Raw genomic sequence first — 26212 nt, 5'->3', positions numbered from 1 at the left:
TAAGTAAAACTTACACTCAGGCCTAAGTTAGGGCACTAAAAAAGTCACAAACGGGGAATACTTAGTTATTTGTTTTACAGGAAGGGGCCAGTTATCCGAGCAAGGGAAAAATTCCAAAATTGAACCACGAGCGTAGCAATGAGGGCTAACGCGTATGAATTCGCCGCTAGGGGCGCTAGTGTAGATGGTGGTCTTTTCCATAGTTCGAATTGTTAAATGTCACTTGTCACTTCCATGACTGACAGCTGTTCTTTAGTCTTTTAGACCACCATCAACAGAGGCGCCAACTGGTGAGCAAGAAAACGATAGCCCTCATTGTTTCGAAAAGTGGAATCTTGAGGCAAACCAGTGAACGGAAATATTTAAACTTTGCTCTCGAGTGGAACACAAAATTTGTCAACACACCAATGAGAAGATAATAGATAATAACTGTAAAATATTACAAAATTTACAAATCAAATTGAAATGAACGTTATTAACTTATTAAATATCTATGATTCATAACCATCACTTGAAAGTCAAGCAAATAACTCAAAATTTGTACTATCAGCACAGAATACTTTGCCACACACGTGGAATATCAAGGAGAAAGCCTCGGATGGACATACGGAAGGACATACGGGCATAAGATAAGGGTTCCTAGTTGACTACGGAACCCTACAAACGTGACAAGCGACGGAGACAAACAATATTAAAATGGCTGATGCAACGAGTCTTAATATGTAAGCAGTCGCGTAGCACAGGCAGATTATGTCGCTACAGGTCGACCACCTCATTTATAACCGACTTTTAAAAAACCCGGCCAATTGCGTGTTAGACCATGCATAATGGAGGGTTCCGTACTTCATATATGCTTGAAGTCGGTGCCAAGCCAAATTGTTCTAATACTGGTCAATAATACCCCCAAAGAACAGCATTCTTTCTTTCTTATCGAACCGCACCCAGGTACGACACCCTGTTGATGCTTTTGACTTTGATCAGATTTGGCTTAATACCGACTTCAAAAATATCAGTTTCAGCATATAAAAGGGTTTATATTTTATTTTATCCTTTTTTGAAGTCGGGTTTTTCGCCCCTCGGCCGGAATTGATCATGAGGCATTGATTGAGGAGCCTGGTTCTGGTGGCCATGTTCCATGTTCCTCAGTGGTACGTGGTACCTACCTAAGCCTATAGGATAATCCAACATTGTCTCGTAGATAAGTTTGTTGTAATGTACTCATACATTACAACTGAATTGGTGTTACTCTAGTCTCAAATTACCTGTCTGAATACTCCATATACCCCTGATGTCACTACTTCTCCGCAGACGCTCCTGAAAGAAAACGAGATTATATTTAGGTAGCTAAGTATTTGAAGTGTTTATGAAATAGAAGCGCCTGAATTCTTGGACAGAATACGAGCCCATCAGGTTATTCGCCTTAATAAATGAACCGATTTTGGTAAAATTTGGCATGTACAAAGCTCAAATCCCGACTACTTTATAGAACGGGAAATAATACAGACCGTATAACTGCAAAAGTAACTCTCTGTTTTTAACTTTTCACTGAATAACCCACACATGAAATGTGGCATCTTTGAATTTTGAATAATACATATAGGCTATACCTATTTTATTTTTGAAACTCCGTTCTTTGGGGGAGGACATACCAAATTCTAAGCGGGCAAAGCCGCGGCAGCGGTTACGCGGGCTAGTACAAGAATGTAATCCAGTTTCATTAAATTGTACGTGATTAACTATTTTAGCTTTTGTTTTTTTTTCTCATTTTAATTAACGCGGCATTACGCTGGATTGGATTTCATTTAGTTAATTGACACCATGATCAATTTTATTTATAGCATCTAAAGAGTTGGTATTTGATAGCGGGATTGTCGGGGACAATTATCATGATAACGCTGAGCTAATCCCGTTGTTGTTAAATCTGTAGACTAATAAGCGAAATTAAACTTGTTGCTTCGACGTTAACATAGAGTGGATATTTAATTTTTTTATAAGTAATCCTAAAAATCATGCCATGTTGCTTCGGCCTAACCCAGTAGCATTTATACGTCATTATGACGTCAGCGACGTCATTATGACATAATAATGCCGTCATTATGACGTCGCTGACGTCATTTTGCTACCTGGTTAGTACACTTAGTAGTAGGCAAGACGAGGAAGTAATAGAAGCGTAAGTAGCGTAAGCGTAACCAGATTGCAAAAAGGAAACGTACACGCATTTTAGAAACAGTATTTTTTTAAGGTACAAGCGGGCAAAATTGTTGTTTACCTACTTGCCTTGCTTACTATTTGGCGAGGAAACGGTACCTGCTTAGCAAATATTAATATAACTCCGTAAAAGATTTAAACAGTATAAGGAAAAAACGTGCCTCGGAAAACGGTTTCGTTTGTTATTTAACAATTTTAACGCATATCAGTGAAAGAACATGGGTCAAAATCATATAAAAATTATAAATGCAATCATTTCTGCATATATAAATACATTTTATGGTATTTTTAACCATCATCATTTTTAGTTTTAATCGTGTGTCAAAATTTACTATGACAGTACTCCTCTATCCTATATATAGTTGGTCAAGCAAATCTTCAGTAAATAAGAACTGAAAAAACTACACTCATCCCCTTCTTCTGGGCGCCAGCACCAGTGCAAGACAAAGACAGTATGACTCTCTCCGTCTACGCCCGAAATGAGACAGTCCCTTGACAAAGTATATCCTCTTTGCTGCTTAGGGACCACAAGTACCTACTACGACGCACCGCATGGTAAAATAAAAACGTAAAACACTAATCATGGGACAACATTTTTATACTACTCAGCTTTCTAGCGATAAGTCCGCGGGGCCTATTTCTCGTAAATATTAGTTTACAAGTATATTAGTTATTAATTTCTGTTTCTCAAAAAAAATTACAAGACTGGTAACTAATAACCGTAGGCTAATAATAAATATTAGTCTGGCTAGGCTGAATGACTCAATACCCATGCCTACATTACGTATTAAAAATGGCGGGAAGAGTTCCCGCTATTTTTTCACCCGTTTTCTTTTCACGTTTGTACATTGGCGATAATAGCGAACTGTATGGTTTCGATTACGATTTATACTTACATTATAAATTAAAATAGATCTCAAGTTAATGGCTCTTAGGATCATTTTAGAAGCTAAAGATACTCTAAAAACTGTAATAGATGTCATATATTAAAGAAAAAAATATATATAACGAAGTTTCTTTAGTAACTTTCCATTTTTGTGCTTCTCAAACGAAATCTTTCATTATAGACCTGTACCGCTGGCTATATTTTAACCCCTAGGTTATAAAAATATTAAAGTCAATTCTGTTTTCGCTTATGAATACTTTGTTAAGATGTAAATCTTACATTTTGTTTTGTGTCATATATATAATTTGCTTTTCTAGTAATTTGTTATTTTGTGGTAATTATTTTTTATTTTGAATTATTTTGGAGAAAAAAATATTCGAGAGAAAACATGTAACTGTGTTGCATTTAGGATAGTGTTTTTAGTGTGAAAACATAGTTTGTGTCAATTACGTCCACTGCAATCTGATACTATGTCATAATATTCTAAATGACACAAAAAAAAATTAGAGTTAAAAAAAATTACTTAGGTCGAATTTAATCGTTTAAATAGGTCCATTAAATGATTTTGTGTCTTATTAAGGCATAGCTTCATGAGATATTTGATGATTTTGTTGTAACAGGCTGTCACCGTTACAAAAGAATATTAAAGATATTAGAGTTTACATCTTATTAATTTGAAATGCGGGATAAATAAGATGTATAAATTTGTGTCACTTGCATCCACTGCATAAACAAATATTACAAAAATATTATTTGTGTTCAAACGAAGCTAGCGGGCGGTCTGAATGGGCAACGGAGGCCGTGCAGGGTGGGGCCGCGGTGTGACCTTGCCGTACGCAACGCATGTTTACTTCGCCTGTGCGCCAAATTAACGCAACTTATTCAAAGAAGTTACGCAAACAACACAACAACAAGCAACAAGCAAGCAAAGAATGCGTCGAATTATCTTTTACCTATTTAAAACTCATAGATATTGTACAATGTCACCATTATGCAAAAGAACTGTAAGTACATGTTTGATTTGCGAGCGAGCTGGCAACATTGCGCAGGGAAATCTTAAAAATATCGCGTTTACGTGAACGCCACATACATTTGTGACAGTGATAGGGAAAAGGTACCACTAAAGTAAAATTTGGTTATTAATACCGTGACTTTCTTTCATTCTTTGATAAAAAAAATTGCTATTTATGCAACAAGTGCGGAAATCATCTTTACGCACGTGTATCATACAATGTTTTACTATGCACTGTGCGAGTAAATAAAAAAACATATCATGGCAAATAAGTTTAATTATTAAAAGGAGTGTTTTAAATCGACACGAGTTGCGAATTACCTATTCGCACGTGTATCGTACGTTTTACAGTACATATGGCCCTTTAAACTTTCGACATATGCACGGTAAGTGCTCTTTTCCGCACTAGTGCGAGAAAGTAGCACCATATGTTCTGTAAAAAAAAATTGAAAACAAAAAGCACTAGTGCGGAAAAGCAGTACTTTCCGCACGATATGGCTCCGTAGGAAACGCACTTTTCGAGCACATGCATTGTAAAAAAATATATAGGACTGTATCTCCTAAACCATGCGTCGTAGCGCAAAAATAATAAAATTTTCGTTCCCCTTTATGTAACCCAAAAGTAATACATGAAAAATACAATGAAAAAAAAGAAACAAAATCTTTATAGGGCTGTATTAGCTGTATCTCCTATATCGTGTATCGTAGCGCAAAAATAATCAAATATTCGCTCCCCTTTAAGAAGCCCCTAATTAAGATTTAAAAACGCAAAAAAGAAAAAAAGAGGAAAAAATCTTTATAGGGCTGTATCTCCTAAACCGTGCGTCGTAGCGCAAAAATAAACGTTTCGGTCCCGTTTATGTAACCATTAATTTATATTTAAAAAAAAACGCAATAAAAAACAAACAAAAAAAACTTTATAGGGCTGTATCTCCTAAACCGTCGTAGCGCAAAAATAATCAAATTTTCGTTCCCCTTTATGGAACCCCAAACTAATATACAAAAAACACAATGAAAAAAAAAAGACAAAAAAAAATCTTTATAGGGCTGCATCTCCTAAATCGTGCATCGTAGCGCAAAAATAATCAATTTTTCGTTCCCCTTTAAGAAACCCTTAATTAATACTTAAAAAAAAAAACAAAAAAAAACAGGAAAAAATCTTTATAGAGATATATCTCCTAAACCGTGCGTGGTAGCGCAAAAATAACAAAATTTTCTTTCCCCTATACGGAACCCCAAAGTAATATACAAAAAACACAATGAAAAAAAAAAAACAACAAAAAAATCTTTATAGGGCTGCATCTCCTAAACCGTGCATCGTAGCACAAAAATAATCAAATTTTCGTTCCCCATAAGAAACCCTTAATTAAAACTTAAAAAAAAACCAGGAAAAAAACTTTATAGAGCTATTATAGCTATATATATAGATATAATATCTCCTAAACCGTGCGTGGTGGCGCAAAAATAATAAAAGTTTTGTTCCTCTTTATGCAACCCATAATTTATATTTAAAAAAAAAACGCAATTTAAAAAAAAAATATCATTATAGGGCTGTATCTCTTAAACCATGCGTCGTAGCGCAAAAATAATAAAAATTTCGTTCCCCTTTATGAAGCCCCAAAGAAATATACTAAAAACACAATGAAAAAAAAAGAAAAAAAATAACAAAAAAACTTTATAGGGCTGTATCTCCTACACCGTGCATCGTAGCGCAAAAATAATTAAAAAAACCCCTTTAAGAAACCCCTAATTAAGATTGAAAAACGCAAAAAAGAAAAAGAGGAAAAAAAATCATTTTAGGGCTGTATCTCCTAAACCGTGCGTCGTAGCGCAAAAATAATAAAATGTTCGTTCCCCTTTACGGAACCCCAAAGTAATATACAAAAACACAATGAAAAAAAAAACAAAAAAAACTTTATAGGGCTGTATCTCCTAAACCGTCGTAGCGCAAAAATAATCAAATTTTCGTTCCCCTTTGTGGAACCCCAAACTAATATACAAAAAACACAATGAAAAAAAAAACAACAAAAAAAATCTTTATAGGGCTGCATCTCCTAAACCGTGCATCGTAGCACAAAAATAATCAAATTTTCGTTCCCCTTTAAGAAACCCTTAATTAAAACTAAAAAAAACCAGGAAAAACAACTTTATAGAGCTATTATAGCTATATATATAGATATAATATTTCCTAAACCGTGCGTGGTGGCGCAAAAACAATAAAATTTTCGTTCCCCTTTATGCAACCCATAATTTATATTTAAAAAAAACGCAAAATTTAAAAAAAAATCTTTATAGGGCTGTATCTCCTACACCGTGCATCGTAGCGCAAAAATAATTAAAAAAACCCCTTTAAGAAACCCCTAATTAAGATTGAAAAACGCAAAAAAGAAAAAGAGGAAAAAAAATCATTTTAGGGCTGTATCTCCTAAACCGTGCGTCGTAGCGCAAAAATAATAAAATGTTCGTTCCCCTTTACGGAACCCCAAAGTAATATACAAAAACACAATGAAAAAAAAAACAAAAAAAACTTTATAGGGCTGTATCTCCTAAACCGTCGTAGCGCAAAAATAATCAAATTTTCGTTCCCCTTTGTGGAACCCCAAACTAATATACAAAAAACACAATGAAAAAAAAAACAACAAAAAAAATCTTTATAGGGCTGCATCTCCTAAACCGTGCATCGTAGCACAAAAATAATCAAATTTTCGTTCCCCTTTAAGAAACCCTTAATTAAAACTAAAAAAAACCAGGAAAAACAACTTTATAGAGCTATTATAGCTATATATATAGATATAATATTTCCTAAACCGTGCGTGGTGGCGCAAAAACAATAAAATTTTCGTTCCCCTTTATGCAACCCATAATTTATATTTAAAAAAAACGCAAAATTTAAAAAAAAATCTTTATAGGGCTGTATCTCCTAAACCATGCGTCGTAGCGCAAAAATAATAAAATTTTCGTTCCCCTTTATGAAACCCCAAAGTAATATACAAAAAACACAATGTAAAAAAGAAAAAAAGAAAAAAACAATAAAAAAATGTCTCCTAAACCATGCGTCGTAGCGCAAAAATAATAAAATTTTCGTTCCCCTTTATGCAACCCATAATTTATATTTAAAAAAAAAACGCAAAATTTAAAAAAAAAATAATTATAGGGCTGTATCTCTTAAACCATGCGTCGTAGCGCAAAAATAATTTAAAAAACCCCTTTAAGAAACCCGTAATTAATACTTAAAAAAAAAAACAAAAAAAAACCAGGAAAAAAAACTTTATAGAGCTGTATCTCCTAAACCGTGCGTGGTACCGCAAAAACAATAAAATTTTCGTTCCCCTTTATGCAACCGATAATTTATATTTCAAAAAACGCAAAATTAAAAAAAAAACTATAGGGCTGTATCTCCTAAACCAGGGGTCGGCAACAGGCGGCCCGCGGGCCGCATGTGGCCCGCGAACCTCTCACTTGCGGCCCGCGAGCCTCCCTGGCTATTTTGTATGTAATTTTGACAAACGACAATACCTGATAAAGTATTGTCGTCGTCAATTTCGTTAACTGCTATGTGGCCCTTGGCTGATAAAAGGTTGCCGACCCCTGTCCTAAACCATGCGTCGTAGCGCAAAAATAATAAAATTTTCGTTCCCCTTTATGAAGCCCCAAAATAATATACAAAAACACAAGAAAAAGAAAGAAAAAAATAATAACAAAAAAACTTTATAGGGCTGTATCTCCTAAACCGTGCATCGTAGCGCAAAAATAATCAATATCCGTTCCCCTTTAAGAAACCCCTAATTAAGATTTAAAAATGCAAAAAAGAAAAAGAGAAAAAAATCATTTTAGGGCTGTATCTCCTAAACCGTGCGTCGTAGCGCAAAAATAATAAAATTTTCGTTCCCTTTTATGAAACCCCAAAGTAATAACAAAAAACGCAATGACAAAAAAAAGAAAAAAAAACAACAAAAAAAACTTTAGGGATGTATCTCCTAAACCGTGCATGGTAGCGAAAAATAATCAAATTTTCGTTCCCCTTAAGAAGCCCTTAATTAAGATTTAAAAACGTAAAAAAGAAAAAGAAAAAAATCTATATAGGGCTGTATCTCCTAAACCGTGCGTCGTAGCGCAAAAATAATTAAATTTTCGTTCCCCTTTATGAAACCCCAAAGTAATATACAAAAAACACAATGTAAAAAAAGAAAAAGGAAAAATAAAATAAAAAAAACTTTATAGGGCTGTATCTCCTAAACCGTGCGTCGTAGCGCAAAAATAATCAAATTTTCGTTCCTCTTTATTCAACCCTTAATTTATATTTAAAAAAAAAACGCTTTCGCTAAACTGCTGTAACTCGGAAACTTAGAATCCACAAAGGGGACTTTACTAAATTATGACACATATTAAAGCCTGACCAGTAACATATGATCATTGTCAAGAGGGCGCTGTTCATTCTCATGTATAGGGTGACAGTTCAGTATAGTATGAAAAAATATTGTATTTAATGAACATCATCATCAATGTAATTAATGTTGCTTGCCACGCTTAAACATAACAAAAACCACAATAAATTGCGTCTTAAAATAAACTTAAAAAGTCTACTAAAAATTGAAACAAAAGTAATTTTTAAGTCGCTGATGTGACATTCTCAATCAAAAGGTACCACTTTGTCGTTTACCATAAAGACGAAATTTGATTATATCTTTATACAAATAACCTGTCAGAGAAAGTGGTACCTTTTGATTAGGAACGTCACAAATGTTGGTCAGTATGAGGAGTGCAGCCTACAGTTTATGTTTAATTATATTTATATACCTACTACGGTAAGATTGATAAGACAATGTAATTATGCCTCCGAATGAAATAAATACACTGCATCGCAAAACTAAGTGGCGAGACAGCTCATAATGCCATCTCTTGGTTGGTCTTAACAAGGGTAAAGGAGATAGATAGTATTAAGATCTCAGTCGCCAGCTGATATTGCGGCAAGTATAATAAGCACCCCACCCGCGTAGGTACCCTTCCCCGCGCACGCCCTTCTTGCTCAATTGAGTTTTATTTTGCCAGATAGTAAAAAAACCGTGGATCAAAATGACCCAAATTATGAATGATGTCTCAATGTGGTATTATAATATTGTAGACGTAAACTTATTAATATGAATTTTTTTTTGTGGCAGATACAGGGTGTTAATTAGAAAACATTTTTTTTTAAATAAAAGCGGTGGATGAATTTGACACAGATTTGTTTGAATAACATATAACAATGTTCTGTAAAGTACAACACTTCACTTACCGACTCTAATATTTTTTTAGGCGTTTTAGGATCAATATTAGGTATTTATTAAATGCCATTATAGCCGTGGATGAAAATGACACAAAATGCGTGTGTACGTCGGAAGCCACTTTGCCTTTACAGGGAAACAAAGAATTTCGTCTCTAATATTTTTTTTACAGAATGCTGATTGAAAAAAGAAATACCTAAATTTCTACCTAAGCAAATACCTAGGATGACACAAAATATTATTTTTAGGTTTAGTATATGGTCTGGAAACTATATATAAAAAATAAGCAACATTAATATCTTATAACCTCAGAAGTTATTGGTACAGGTCTATTAAACTGAAACGTAGATTAAAATAGTTCGTACGTATTTTTATTCAAAAAAACTCGACGACGGCGAACTATTATTAATTCTTCTTCACCGTCGGAACCTTCCGAATCAGTCCACATTTTGTAAATTTGTTTACTTTTGTATTTAATTTGCCACAAATACTTTCGGCTAATATTTTTTACAAACCTTCCGAGACTAGTAGATATATTGGGTGAAAGCGATAAAAACCTAACGCCTGCCTAATAAAACGGTATGCAATTTTATTTCCGGCAGACTGTGATTCGCCCTCACAAGCTGGGCCCCCACAAAAAGCGACATCTAGGATGGCTCAAGGGCAACACCGGTGTGAGCGGCTCAGGGGTGTCGCGAGGTCTGCACCGCTTTCTCAGCCACTGTGCCAACTCGCGTCTTATGCATATTTCACTTCCACCCCTGGAGCTTATCACTCTTCCTGGCCGGCCGGTTAAGGCAAGTCAGAGGTAGAGAATACTGTCCCACCCACCCTCCTTGCGGGTAACAGAACTCCCCAGGAGCATTCGGGTACGGTACGTGGGGTCGCTACTCCCCAATAGCTCGCCACAAGCTGCCCTGCTGCGGCGATATCGTTTATTATTATTTTAGAACAATTTATTTAACTACATAAAAGATTTATACAGAGGTAAACTAAATATTAAACAAAATAAAATAACTAGCATTAGATCTAAAATAGGCCCTTGAGGCATTGTACCAAGGATGCTAGCGGCACGGCATTTCCTCGTCGAATCGTAATGCTGAAAGGTGCTGTTCTGAATACTGTAGACTTATCCATACTATGTCCAACGCATGGATTAATTCCAATATTAATGAAAACACTCGGACTGTGGTACTTATCTTCGATAATGCTTGGTTATATAAAAAGGCGTCCCGGCGGATCCCGACCATTCATAACGGCAACCTAGGCTAGTCCATGCTGAGTTTCATTTTTTTTTAAGTTTAGCTTCGCGATGTCTACAGTAGTTTACGTTTTGTTGTTGAAAGTAAGTTAAAACGTTTTCTTATTTCGAAAAATCTTTTTGTTTATTTGTAATCATCCATTTTCATATCATAACATTTTATAACCACTTACAACTAAGTCGAATTCAATAAAACTAACCCTACGAGTACATAAACATAATTATTATAATAAGGGTAAGGGGGTTCTAGTTAGTTTTGATGTTAGGTCTGTAGCTTTAAGGATATGGTTGTATCATTATTTGACATTGTAATTATGTTACTATAAAATGTATCTATCCTACCTTCACACACACATTTGCGCCGGGATTGCCGGGAACGATATACCTATATGGTAGTTAGCTTGTGTGACTATGATACCTACATTACCCTACTACCCCCGGAACCGGTATTACATATGTACCTGTTAATATCGTTCCAAAAACCGTTATATTAGTTCGTTCATTAAAAAAACCGGACAAGTGCGAGTCGGACTCGCCCGCCGAGGGTTCCGTACTTTTTAGTATTTGTTGATATAGCGGCAACAGAAATACATGATCTGTAAAAATTTCAACTGTATAGCTATCGGGGTTTATGACATACAGCCTGGTGACAGAGAGACGGACAGACAGACGGAGAGTGGAGTAATGGGGTCCCGTTTTCACCCTTTGGGTACGGAACCCTAAAAATGGTTAATTGATGGAACGCGAACTAATACAATGTCGTTGTCTTTCCTCACCGGTAACCCTAGTGTAAATTTCATTTGATAGCGTGACGTCACGTATGTGTACCTACGCGTTCGCTACGCGTTTGCTACGCGTTTGCGTTAAGCGTCATTCAAAATGGGTGCCTTTCATCGGAGTTAAACTACTTTTCATTTCTAATACGAGAAAAGTAAAATATAAGAGTACATGTGTATTTTACAAAAAATTAAGTAAGTAGGTACCAACTATAATATTTTTTGAGGGTGCATTCAATTAACAATTTAGGTAAAAGGTTGAGTTAAATATCATAATGGAAATTATACAACCAATCCATTTAGAACCGGGATTTCGATGCTAATGTTAAAAAAAATTACAAATAAACCTACTTGGAAAGGTAATTGACGAGAAAACTATTCTTTCTTCACCCGCGTCATAGATAAACAATGAGTCTCTTCCGAAGATGAGAAATGAAAAGGTAATTTAGGTACACTATTTCACGCTATAAGGTTTAAATAATATGAATGACTTCCCAGACTTTGTCACTTCAATGTCTGTGCAGAGTTAGCTCTGAAGACGTTAGAAACTTGTGGTCATGGATTAGTATATGTTATTACTGCTTGTGGTCGCAGTGGTATCGTAAGAAAGATTTTTTTTAACAAATTTTTGAAGAACCAACTACCTATGCAGCAGTTAATTTACCTGTCTCCAAAGTGAGTGTTTTTAAAAAGTTGCTCGTTCTCCAAGACAGGCTCCATTTTGAAAAAGCCGCGGTGTCGCCTGCGTACCTCCACCCCTCGTGCCCTGCTGAAAAAAAATAAAGCCGGACAAGTGCGAGTCGGACTCGCCCACCGAGGGTTCCGTACTTTTGAGTATTTGTTGTTATAGCGGCAACAGAAATACATCATCTGTGAAAATTTCAACTGTCTAGCTATCACGGTTCATGAGACATTTTATTTAAATAGTGGACTTGAAAATCTAAGTGTTGAGAAGGATTATATCGAGAACAATTTTTTTCAGTTAGGGGCTTGAAACTTCGTACTTTGTGAAAGACAAATTTCATGCGTTGTATAATTATTAACAAATGATTAACCGTCCCTACTGATATCTTTTGCTGCATAATGTTACAAATCCACGCGTACGAAGTCGCGGGCAACAGCTAGTGTCATATAATGTTTGCTGGATTCGGCTTTGTTTTTGCAAAATATCCATTTTTGTGTAAAAAAGTTTAAGTATCAAACCTCTTGTTGACGTATTAAACGTCAAAATATTTGAATATTTTCTGTCAACTCGCTCTAAGGCACTTTTATCTAGAAGCAAACGTTATGTATTTATTATGTATGAAAATTTAAAAAAATTAAAAAAGTATAATTCGACCTTGGTCCATATAACATTTATTACTCCTTATGACCCCAGGAATGCGTGGTTCAATTTTTTTCCCTTTCCTCATGGGCACCGTGTATTTCCTTATATGGATAAATGTTTATCTTATTTGTATTTATTATTTTTATATGATTTTGACCCATGTTCTTTCACTGATATGTGTTAAAATTGTTAAATAACAAACGAAACCGTCAACGCCATCTAAACGAGAATAGGCCAAAGGTTGGTATTGGTGGTAGAGCCATCTGTGCGAGAATCAAATTTTCTTGATTTCCGAGGCACGTTTTTTCTTTAGACTATTCATCTTGTTCGGAGTTATAAACGTCTTTGTTATTAGTCTAATCTTGAGATAAAATTTAGGTCTTACCTAAATGTAAACTTAAGTAATTTTAAACTAACTATTTAGCGCTACTGGCACCATCTCACTAACCTGGGGTTAATCGGTTAAACCGTTAACCCAGTGTCAAATTGTACTGGTAACCATGGTAACTGCAGGTTTAACCGGTTAACCCCGGGTTAGTGAATTGTGCAAGTGGCCCTTATTGAGAGCCTTGCTGGTGACAGTAGAGTCATTCTGTAGAGGCTACAGTAAGTATAATTATACTTAATAATTATTGGTACTTACTTAAGCACTATCAAAGATATATGTATCTTAATAAGATAGTAAAGTCTAAGAAACAAACGTGCCTCGGAAATCAAGAAAAAGTTATACTCGAATAGATGACGCCACACCTTTGGCCTATACTCGGGTAGATGGCGTTTAATATTTAACACCGTTGACACCGTTTGATATTTAACAATTTTAACACATATCAGTGAAAGAACATGAGTCAGTCAAGTGGCGTTCTAAAAAAATATTTATCCATATACATATACATTTTTGATATTTTTTTATTTTTAATTGCGTGTCGATAAATGGCAGTAAATTTACTGTGACTACTAAATTTACTATGACAATAACCCTCTATACTATCTATTATTCTCTTTGGGCACTAATGGAAAAGACAATCATTTTTCAACCATTCGAAGACGACGTGTAAGACGAATTAATACTTAATACCTACTCGGGTCATACACATTTAGTAGTAGGTATGCTTAACTCGTTCGCGTCTTTCCTGTAGACATCGCAAAGTCGGGAGACAGGCGAGATACATTTTCAGTATTTGAGACTCATATAGGAAAATCGGGAAATATTATATGTAGCTACCATAGTCGTTGAATTTTATTGTACCTAATTATTGACCACAGAAGAGAAGTGACCTTTTTCTAAAATGTGTTTGACCCACTCATCGTTTACGGTTAATAACAGCAACGATACTTTAACAAGGATTTGTACAATTGTATTTGTCTGTGTTCCCCGGTACGTACTTTTATTTATTCTGCATGTGCCGGTACGTAAGTTTTATGAGGAGTATCATTCATAGGAGTGGTGCCAAAAATTTACAATCTCAATCTCGTAACACTATGTCAACATTTTTCAAATTCAGTCCCATAACACTAGAGTTGTTGTCAACTCTAATATTTAATTCCTACATGGCCATCTTCTTAAGCAAAGCTCCCTACGTTTTGCATCCGTCAATGTGTTCTATATTTAGCACACGCAGGACCTTAGAGTACCAGTACTTACCACAGGATGCGCCAAGGCGACGACAATTACGTCGCATCTGATTTACAGCTCAATATTTATTGCCCTAAGCAAAACAGGATGTTTTTTTTACTATTGTGAACGTAATATTTCAGTTCATTAAATATTTCAGAGACCCATGATTGATTGATGAGAGAGACTCATATAAGTACAAATAATGCTATTTGGTTGCGTTGTTCCATCAAAATGCCATTATACTACAGTTTCCGGTCTGTTCAACTGTGAAACTTTTTATAAGAGTTATATAAGTAGGACTAACGTGGAAGTTAGACCACTATCGCCTTTTTAAACTGTAATTTAGAGCTTAAATTTGTAGGTTTCTAAATAGAAAGGCCGTTTTTAGTCTTACATGACCTGCACAAGCAATTTAGAATAAGATTATTCAAAATTGTTAGTACTTATGTCTGGTTTGTCTTCAAACATCAAATGATATCTCGGCGGTAGCCAAATATAGGCACATTATCTCTGATTTTGAATTAGAAAATTCGAAAATATTTTTCCTCCTAATCCTAATCTTGGTGAACAATGCTCAACTGTCTGAAAAATAGACAAACCGCCGGGAACCGAGTCATATGGACACCCCACCAGCCCACCACTGGTAATTACAGCTATTTGTATTTTGATAAAGAATCTTTAAAAAAAACCGGCCAAGTGCGAGTCGGACTCGCCCACCGAGGGTTCCGTACTTTTTAGTATTTGTTGTTATAGCGGCAACAGAAATACATCATCTGTAAAAATTTCAACTGTCTAGCTATCACGGTTCATGAGATACAGCCTGGTGACAGACAGATGGACAGAGGAGTCTTAGTAATAGGGTCCATGGGTACGGAACCCTAAAAAAATTAACGAATACCTTTACTTTGGATCACTTCCAAAAAATTTAACTGATATAAGTAAATTTGTTTAAAAAGAATAGCTTGTATATGTCTAGAAATATATGTCCCTGTCTAATTTTTGCATTTACACTTTTTCAAAAGACTTAATAATTACTTACCTATATAAGTATTTTAACAGTTTTTGAGTTATTAACATTAAACTCATTTAATTAGAGTAATAAAAACATTGAATATATCATTAAAGTTTAACGCATAGAATACCCTAATGTGGCTAATGTTATTAAAAATATCCTCATCCTTTTGGTTGGGGAGCCCAAGAGGGGATTTTAGTAGTTACTCGAGCGCGTCAGATTAAGATATGAGTGATATCTTGCTACCCCGTGGAGTCTAGCTTTACCAATTTTAGCCGTCTATGTTGAGCAGTTGGTTGGTGGGGGGTTGGTAGAGGGGTTCAGCAAATCGTTACCTAAGCAGATTGTGGATTTGGTCATTTAAGTTCAAATTAATGCTATAATTGTGCTATTACTAAATCTGACAATTATTTGTATACCCATTTCCTTAATCCGACGGTTACAATGTGAAAATCGGGTGTCGAACTTGTGGTCGTCAGATTAAGGAAATCATCAGCATTATCATCATATCAGCCTTTTATCGCCCACTGCTGAGCATAGGCCTCTCTTCCATTAAGGAAATCCGTACAAATAAGTGTCATATTCAGTTATAGCATTAACTTGGATCAAATCCACAATCTATTTAACGATTTTTTTAACCCTCCACCAGCCCTTCCAGGAAAAGAAAACTTTAAATAACCTTTTTTTCTTCTTGTCATCATCTTTCGATTCCAATAGGTCTCTACGACGATCGAGTAACTACACATTTAGCATCGCCGGGTTCCCAGCTAGTTACTTGACCGCCAGCGCTCCATTAAGATATGTTTTAGAGTACTACGCAATTTTAAATCTGTCTGTGGACATCGTACTATTTCAAATCGTTCTAAAGACCTTGTCTCATAATCTAGGCATCAAAATTATGATCACCTGAACGAAAGAGCTTGCAATGTTGTGTCGAAAATAAACCTAACCTAGCCAAATGTTTAATGCATTAGTTTTAAAAGAAGGCTGACGGGTAGGTGATCTTGCATAAGAATCTAAATTGCTAACATGTAGTATATATCATAACTTTGTTAATAAAAACAAACACCTAGATTAGGTAATCTTTGGTTTCGAAAAAATATCTGTTTTAAATATTATAATGTTTCTTACAATTTTTAAATTTAATTGTTGCCTACTGCAGAAAAGTATGTCACTCATTACTTCTTTATTTAAATTCATTTATTTAACCGACTTCCAAATCGAAAAAGGAGGAGGTTATATCGGTTGTATGTTTTTATTTAATGTTTGTACTCCATATCATCGTCATTTCTGGACCGATTAAGAAAATTCTTTTTTTGATTGTAAGTATATGTTACATACAGATTGGTCCCGTTTTGATGATGATGATGATGATGATGGGATCCATGAGGAATCGAGGGAACTCTTCAAATATTGAAGGCATATATAAGGTAATGAGGTCGGCTCCCGAGGTCCAAACTGTGCTAAATTTCTGTCTGCTCTTAGCAAGTATGGTAAGTTATATATGATGATCGTATAATTTAGGGACGAGGAATTCATTTTTGAAATAATCGTTTTACCCTTTCATAGAAAAAAAAAATGGTTTTCGCACAAAAAAGGAAATAACGTATTTTTTTGTAAATTTGGCCTATACAAACACAGCTGCGATATTCACTTTTTAAAAAAATTTGCAATTTAGCCCATTGATTGCCAGCCATTGATGTTTTAAAAAAACAATGAATTTGGCATTTTTAAAGTATAAATATAATGTTCAAATGCTTGTTCCATGCGTTTTTGCCTTATTTAGTTACAAATTTGTTGTTTTAATTTTTTTATCCAAAATATAACCCCCCCCCCCCCTATTTTACCCCCTTAAGGGTTGACTTTCAAAAATTTTATTTTATTATAAACCGAACCTATTGTATTTAATCGATGTTGAAATAATTTATAGCAATTATGTTGAAAATTTCAGCGCCATGTCTTCAGTGGTTTAGGTTGTATGATGTCCGGAAATAAGTTGAGAAATGTAGAGTTTTATTACGTGTTAATGTATGGGATATTATAAAATAATTGTCTTTTATTCAAACTCATGTAAATTTTAAACTACAAATACATATAATTTTTTTTAACATCACTTAAATACAAGATTTTTGAAAATCAACCCTTAAGGGGGTGAAAAGGGAGGGGGTTTATTTTGTATGAAATAAAAACGAAAACAACAAATTTGTAGCAAACAAAGGACAAAAACGCATGGAGCAAGCAATAGCACATTAAATATGTTCATGCTTTTAAATAGCCAAATTCAGTGTATTTTTCAAACATTTTTAATCTTTGTCTGGCCATTTCTATGGAAATCGTCACCGCCAATCACTGCAAATATTTTTTTTTACAAAAAATGTATGAAGGCCTTTGTAGGGTTCCGTACTCAAAGGGTAAAAACGGAACCCTATTACTAAGACTCCACTGTCCGTCTGTCACAGCCTATTTTCTCCAAAACTACTGGACCAATTAAGTTGAAATTTGGTACACATATGTAAGTTTGTGACCAAAAGACGGACATCTAACGTAAACAAATGAATTTTTAACATGGGGGCCACTTTAGGTGGGTAAATGAGAAAATTAAAAAAAAATACTATATTGTATTACATATCGAATGAAAGAGCTCAAATAAAGAGCTTGTGAGAATTTCAAATATATATTTTTTATAGTTTTAGGATAAACATTTTAGAAGTTATTCAATAAAATAGGCAAAAACTGACTATTCCCCCCCCCCCTTATTCTCCGAAACTACTGGGTCTAAAATTATGAAAAAAAAATACATAAAATAGTTCTTTACTTATAGATGACAGGAAAACCTATTAGAAATGTGCAGTCAAGCGTGAGTCGGATTTAATTACCACACGGGTTTTTTAAAGACATTTCACTCACATTTTACATAAAATAATACATTGTTAAAAATTGTGTAATGAACGGAACCCTTGGAATGCGAGTCCGACTCGCACTTGGCCGGTTTTCTTATTGTAGGTAATACTTTCCAGAATAAACAATAAATGGGCTAAATTTTCACTTTTTATAAAGTGAAAATCGCCACACTCTGTTGCTTAGAGCAGACAGAAAACACTTTTTAGACCTGAGGAGCCGACCGTCCCCCCCCCCCCCCCCCTATTTTGGGGGTTTGCATGGTACGATCTCGTGGCTACAGGGCCAAATCAATTTTTTTGGCTTAAGGAACAATCGTGCCAAGCGGCATCGCCTGAGAAAAAAGTGCATACCTAACCTCCAATTTCTCCATACATTCGTGCACTTACTTACCCCAGTATAAGGTACTTGTTTTAATTAGGTCCCCGTCGCACATAACAACAAGGTACTTAATAACTCATATTTGCTAATATACTAACCAGATTTTACGAAAACTATTATATATCTCAATAAATATGCTGCCAAATTTCGATGATTTCCCCGATACCTTTAGTTTTTTTAAAGATAAATGGCGGTCGAATCAGTGGCTTCTTAGTTGGCAAGTTGAACTCGACACCCTGTATAATTCTTAATTAACATTAATATACATGCCTTTAAACTTTTATTATTATTTTCATGGCAAGTGTGTATGAAAATACACAAGGGTATTAAAATTGTAAAATCGAGTGATGAAACCTATTCAAGCAACGGGTATCTATTTATTCACTCTGTATGAAAATACACAAGGGTATTAAAATTGTAAAATCGAGTGATGAAACCTATTCAAGCAACGGGTATCTATTTATTCACTCTCTTTTACAATTTTAGCCATACAGCCCTTATTTCTTAATATAATATTGACCACTAATGCCAAATATTAATTGTAACTAGGTACTTAATGTACTTATTCTGTTTGTAGCTCGGTTATACGCTTTACTCACTCCCAAGCATATTCAAATAATGAATTTCATGAAAGAGTCCTAATCTATTGACTTATTCACCCGAAAAAGTCCTCTCAATATAAAGATTGCCCAATTTTTGCATCTGCCGTGTAAACATGAGCATATCATGAGTAAAATAAAATAAAATAATTTACCTAAGATCCGAAAGCATTGTTGGCGTTCCTTTTGTTCACGCTTCCTTGCACACTATAACGTTATATAATATATTCAATCCGATTCATTATTTTATAATATCGTTTTCCAGAGGCTAAATCCACGTATTATTTCACGTTCACCTATGCAAACTGCAAACCGACTAGTAGGGATAGGGATCCACAAGGATTGGCAATCACGATTCGTTAGCGTCAATTGAGCGTCATAATGCAGCGAATGTTAGTTTAACTCCTGATATCGTCCAGAACTCTTATATCAGGATTTAAATTGCTCTGTACATGTTTATGTGGATTAAGGGATTGTAATTTAATGATTATTACGATGATTATACAAAACAGATAGAGAAAAATTATAATATTCCGTAAAAAAAAATATACTCAGGTACCTAATGGACAGTTTCGGGGGATCATTTTTTCTTCTGTTTGAGTCAAGACACGTAATATGTATATTATGCTTTTGGGGCAGTACAAAAATAAAATCTATAGAAAACAAATAGGTACTTATGAAAACAACGACCACACTAAGTTGTGGCGGGCGACTTAACGTGGGCGAACCCTGTGTGCCCATTTTCTGAATTCCCTGTGACTCAATTTTGATGATGTGTCCTAAATCACCACGTAATCATACCCATTAAATGAGTCAAGATTTTAAATTAAGATTGCTTCAGTTGTCTGCTGAATTGCGTCTGAAATGCAGTTCTGTTTCAAGAATGAATTTGATTACCTACTTAACACTAACAGTTAAATAGATTTAAACTAGTGGCTCTGTGAGCTGTAGACCCCGCAAGCAAAACATAAAACTGAAAAAAATTTGAGAATCTAATTTGACAAAAAGACAACTATCGAAACTGCTCACAAAATTCGGGAATCGGTTTAGAAATGCGATGTAGAATAGAACATACGAAACGATTTTTGGCTAACAGGCCTTAATTCAAACGTACACTGATAGAATAACATCTAACTGATGTCATTTAGTTATCGCGCATTTCGCTCGTTCTTGTGCAGTACATGTATTGGCGCAAGCGAGATGCACGATGACTACTAAATAACATGGTTAAAATATCATTCTAATGTCAGTGTACCTTCGAATTAGCCTGTAAGCTGCAACCGAGTAGCTTCGTGCGCGCTTCGCGCTCTCTATTTATATTCTCAGTATGTTTGGTTCTCCAGTCTTTTAGTCTTTTCTCCCCCTCGAGTCGCAATAGAAGGAGTTTCATGGTATTGAAAATGAATGGCATCAATAAGCAATACGATGTTTAAATGCAAAAAAAAAATAAGTAAGGAAAGAGTAGTAAAAGTGTTTTGACAAGCTCACGTCGGGCCTACGGCCTAGTACTCAACAATTTTCAGTTAAGTAATTTATTATAACCGGATTAACCGGAACTCCATTTTCAACTCCTTCTGCTTGCAATATTCGTTGACTTATATAGTTGTAAATTGTTTTAGCAATAAAGTTTTCCTCAGTAGCGACACTTGTGACATCTGGTGTCAAGTAGCGGTACTGATAAATCCACTACTTGACGCTAGAGGTCGACTACGAAATAACTTGCGGTTTGGTAAGAGAACTGATGCATGGAGTTACCACTCTTTCCTTACTTACTCGTATATTTTTCTCTATGGCACATTACTACACTTGCAGCTGCAGCGGCCTTCAATATTAAGATAATTGGAGAAGTCGCAGAAATCGCAAAAAGCCACCATCTCTTGTAAAAATTAAACGAATACGACTAGCCCGCGCTTGATCAATCAAATTTTTATTTTATTTAAATAAAATAAAAAACAAAACTACGAAATTTAAGTGTAAAAAAATACAGAAGATAATGGCGACCGATATCTAAATGTAGAATGCTTTTATTTATTACAGGCAGTCTGGACGTTATGTTGGGCATCGTCACTCACGGGTCCCGAAGAAGCACGGGGCCTGGCCGAACATATCCTGGCCATACCCAACGCCGAGAAGGTGCTCAACTCTGTGCTGGGCCAACTGGAGTATAATCGCCATAAGGCAGAACAGCGGTACCAGCAGGACACGGAATGTGGGGAGGTTAATAAAACACTTGCTTTTACTTAGTAATTATATTATAATCCCTCTTAAACCTAATATCAATAGAGCACAATTTTCCGATTTATAACGCTAGGATAATTTCAGTTATGTAATGATTTAGAAAACAGAGTTGTTTAACGTTAATATCGGGTTTACAGGTCCTGCCTGAGTACACCGAGTCCATACAGGATGGCCGCGAAAGAAACTCGCGTCAACTCTTCCAAGTATGTACTTAAAATTGTACAAGTATTTGTATGTAGATATTTAAATTTATGTATTTATACTTGATTGTTTATTTAAAGAGGTCACCTGCAATCTGCAATAATATGTTACTCTTTGAAGGCCGCAAACATATGTGACACGCTTTTATAGCTCTACAAATAAGATCGTGTCAGATATTTTTGCGGCCTTCGTTGTGTAACATATTATTGCAGGTGACTGTACTGTACTAACGTATACCTAGCAATATTTAAATTAAGAATACATACTAGGTGGTTACTTATATGTACTTACTCACTTAACATTTTCGTCTTGATTCCCGAAACGTACTAAGTAAATCATTAGGTAATTCCGTGTTACATATCATTGTACCTACATACATATGTTCATACATATTTGTGGCTGTGAATTTGAGTACTTGTTGGGCCATGCAGAGTGTAGGGTTTCGTAGTCACTATTCTGTCAGAACAGGCCAAACGGGGGCTATTAGTAAGTAAGTATCTATGGGAGTACCTTCGCAGCGCTTTGTACGTCTTTTTTACCAAAAAGAGAAGATTTTTTGCAATTACTCAAAAACGGCTAGAAGACCGTTCATTGTTCGCTATAATTAATTTTCATTGAAAGTATTTATGAAGCTTTTGTTTCACGTTTTTTTTTCATATTTTTTGAACCTATGGTATGGAACCTCAAAAGTTAAAGGTTAAGGGGGGGGCATAATTTCCGAAAATATTAACTTTATCAAAAAAATATTTCTGGAGACCCTTATTTGTTTAAAAGACCTAGGTATATCCAACGATACCCCACACTATTGGGTCACAGCGAAAAAAATACAAAAAACATCATTTTGTATGGTAGGTACCCTAAAACAATTTTTTTGGTGTTTTTAATTTACTGTTCTGTCGCCATGCATAATGCCTGCATCAAGTGGGTAATGTAATTAAAACTGCATGATTAATCACTTTGACCGGTCAGTATGAATGACGACCACCCTACCTTGGGCAATGTAATAAAACAGATAAGCTGTAGTGTATGTTTAGGTAAGAGCTGCAACCCCGCACGTACAGAAAGGAACTACTTACATTAAAGTAGGTTTAGGCTAGGATAGAACTGCAACCCCCCACAGAAATTAATTGTTGATAGAAAAGGTTTTGTTGGTCGGTTTATAGAAGAAGATACTTTCCGTGCAATAATTTTTAAACTACAAGTTCAAATTGAATGTTCTTGGGAATATATCTAAATCATATTATGACCTATATGTCACATAAAATTAAGGGTTCTAGCATTAGCCAGTACAAAATTACAGGACATCGAAAATGGCCAGAATGGCTTCGAGAAAAGGATGGTACGGCCGTGCCTCTTTGTTTTGCTCGACTTGACGGGGGCACTACCGTGCCCCCAGATTTTACTGTCCTATTTATTTGGTGCAAATTTATGTAGCAACTCTGTATTCTGAGGCCAAACAGTTACCCAAACTCGTTATCTCAGAATGAGCTGTTACAATCACGATAGTTGCTTTTTAACGACATGGTTGTTTTGGCACGCGCTCGGCACGCGACTAAGGCGCCTCTCCATAAAATAAACAAAGGCTTTTGTTTAACGGTTTAGGGTCTGAGGCCTAAAAATCTTTTGAGGAAATTCATATCTACATTTCTACAATACCTACCTACTGGGTTAAAAAAAATCAATCTTAATAGAATAGAAGTGTCAAAATATGTTAAATAATACCTACTATTGATCCGTCAAGGCATGAATAGCTCCGTAGTTGCGTCATCAGTTTAATATTTTTGTAATTTTGTGTTATAGAAACATTCACCTCTGTGCCATTTGGAAAGGAAAATCCGGAAACTCAGTACCACCGAGTACGAATACCGGCCCGCTTACTATGAGGAGGTTCGGTGTGTTTCGTCGGGGGAAGGCAGTAGCGTCTCCAATGAAGTAACATTTTCCTTTTCTATCTACTGTTTCCACTAATCATCATTGAACTATTATTACTAACGTATAGAACCAGTATTTTGCGCCATGCGTTGCTGCCGTTTTGGCATCAAAGCGAAGCGTGAATTTCGCGACCTAAACGCGTGAGCGCCATGAATCGTGGTCAAACGCCTGCCTATTTATCATAAAAATAAAATACGGCGTTTACGACGTTTTGTCGCGTGGGTTTTTGGGTTTTAATTGCGACAATTTTATTGTTTGGTATGTCGGCTCTATCTATAGTAATAATAACTCAATGCTACTTTTAGATAATATGCCCAATAAAAAAAGTCGTAGGTAATACTTTGTCCTTTTACAGGTTCAAAATAAAAAATATACACATACTTTAGTTCATTTCGGTTATGTTGAATTTTACTTAAACGAGATTGTGTTTTCAATTCAATTCAATTCAATTTCTTTATTTTTCAATTTAGGCATTAACATAATGCACCTATGAAAGTCAAAAAAGTACAGTTGTACAAAATTAAAATTAAACATTCATTCCAAATAATCACAAATCACAACATACATTACAATTTACATACTTAGAAAATACAGAATTATTAAAAAAATCAATTTCAATTACCTATTTAACAAATTAAACATTTCAATGAATACAAACAAATGTACCAACATACACCAGACACCAAATAAGCTAGACACCAGTCTAGCATATTTTACAAACAATAGTTATTGCCTATGTAATATTGTATTAATTGTTCCAGATATGTTCTAGTCTCGGCTTGTCTTGTGTGCAATGGAATAAAACTATTCATTTGACCAGGAGACGATATACAAGGTGACTATTTTCATGTATTCTAATTTGATTACGAATATGGCTTCAGTACCTAACCAGAGCAGATTTATTCAAAAATGGGTACCGAACATTGGCTAAGGCGAAAGTAGTAGCATAGAGTAACTTATACTAGAGCGGTACTGTCATAGTAAATTTTGTAACCCCAGTAAATTCACTGCCATCTGTCGACACACTTTAAAACTAAAAATAAATATTTATGAAAATACGATAAAATGTATTTAAATATGGATAAATGATTTTTTTTTATTTGCATTAATTATTTTTATGATTTTGACCCATGTTCTTTCACTGATATGCTTTAAAATTGTTTAATAACAAACGAAACCGTCAACGCCATCTATACGACAGTAAGCCAAAGCTAGTAGCGCCCTCTGAACGAGAATCAAATTTTCTTGATTTTCGAGGCACGTTTTTTCCTTAGACTGTATACATCTATTACGGAGTTATATCTATCTTTGGTAGTAGTAACTTAGCTAAGTTACTACGATAGTAAACATTGAGGGCAAAGGTTACAAATTACAAATGGAAAATTATAAAACGAGCAATCGAAAAATTAAATTAGTATTAATGCAGGGTAATGATATATGTTACTGAAACTGTGAAACTGAATGAAAATTACAGGTTTTCCAGATTTTTTCTATGACTCAAAGGCCGTGCCAGGATAAGCTAAGTGATTCTGCTCCCCTTGAGTTTGGGCTTGTAATTTTTATAGATTGTGTGGCTCTACATTAGTCATTATTGTGCCAAATTTGAGCACCCTAAACGTTATAGTTTTTTCAAAAAAAAACGAAATTTTATTTTTCTTTGATATTTCTTTTATAGTCAACCAATTTTAACGAGCTTGGCATGTATTGTATATTTAATCAAGATGATTTAATTACCATAATTATATTTTCATTATGTCATACCTTTTAAGGTTGTGGTTGGAGTCTGCCCTTGCAAATACAGTCTTTTTTTCAGTGTGAATTATTCATGACATTTGCTCTAATTCAATATAAAAACTATAATTTTGCGTTAGCCCCCTCTTAACCTAAGAAAATGTATTGTTTCAGTGACTGTTGGGAGACGAGAACTCTTATCATCCCAGCAGGGTGCGAATGTCTGTGGTCGAATCAGAAGCTCGGCGACATATCTCTACACATTTGAAAATTACAACTTGCTTCTCTCTGCTATCTGTCAACGTTGAACTAAGCAATCAAGCCAAATAAATAAATACGTTTTAACAAAAAGTTGCCTTTACTTCTAATATAAAGTACTTCATACGTAGGTATCCAACTTAGTAGCCCCTGGGCCTAGCTAAGTAGCAATTGTTTATAGAAAACGTAATAATATATGGAAAGATTATTTATCATGATCAACTAGAGCGCTTTAAGGATGACTCACGTTAGACCGGGCCGTGTCCGGGCCGGAGCTTCCGGCGCTTACTTTTCTATGACATGACAGGTGATCACGTGATGCTTTCCATAGAAAACGAAGCGCCGGAAGCTTCGGCCCGGTCACGGAACGGTCTAACATGAGTCATCCTTTAACCTGTACTATAGTGTATATAGTGTCATTGGATAGGTCTTCAAAAATAAATTTATATATATTTTTAATGAATATTTTTGGCAATAATCGCTCTGAAAGGCAATAAAAAAATGTGTCCTCCGTCTAACTTTTGAACAATGGGTCCATAAAATATGAAAAAAGTAACATGAAAGGATGGCCCGACATAATGCTCATGGCCGGTTTCGTAATATTTTATTT

General features: G+C 35.1%; 2 protein-coding genes across 2 annotated transcripts in view; one reads left to right on the top strand and one right to left on the bottom strand.

Moving 5' to 3' along the window:
- LOC134754175 (uncharacterized) overlaps positions 1–19681 on the bottom strand; it is an 84281-nt gene extending 64600 nt beyond the window's left edge. The window contains exons 1-3 of the mRNA XM_063690305.1: positions 19398–19681; positions 12072–12176; positions 1263–1314 (exon numbers count right to left, since the gene is read on the bottom strand). Coding sequence (XP_063546375.1) covers positions 1263–1314; positions 12072–12176; positions 19398–19414 — 174 coding nt within the window. The 5' untranslated portion in view covers positions 19415–19681. The remainder of the gene's footprint in view (positions 1–1262; positions 1315–12071; positions 12177–19397) is intronic.
- Positions 10632–25679, top strand: LOC134754434 (uncharacterized). Its single transcript, XM_063690759.1, has 6 exons — positions 10632–10715; positions 21280–21459; positions 21618–21683; positions 23482–23613; positions 24375–24448; positions 25519–25679. Exons 1-6 carry the CDS (start codon positions 10683–10685, stop codon positions 25610–25612), a joined length of 579 nt encoding a protein of 192 aa, XP_063546829.1. The 5' UTR covers positions 10632–10682; the 3' UTR covers positions 25613–25679.
- The last annotated feature ends 533 nt before the right edge of the window (positions 25680–26212 follow it).

This window comes from Cydia strobilella, chromosome Z, assembly GCF_947568885.1.
Source record: "Cydia strobilella chromosome Z, ilCydStro3.1, whole genome shotgun sequence".
Lineage (NCBI taxonomy): Eukaryota > Metazoa > Arthropoda > Insecta > Lepidoptera > Tortricidae > Cydia > Cydia strobilella.
Note: the sequence above shows the minus strand (reverse complement) of the source record. Positions and strands in the feature narration are given on the sequence as shown.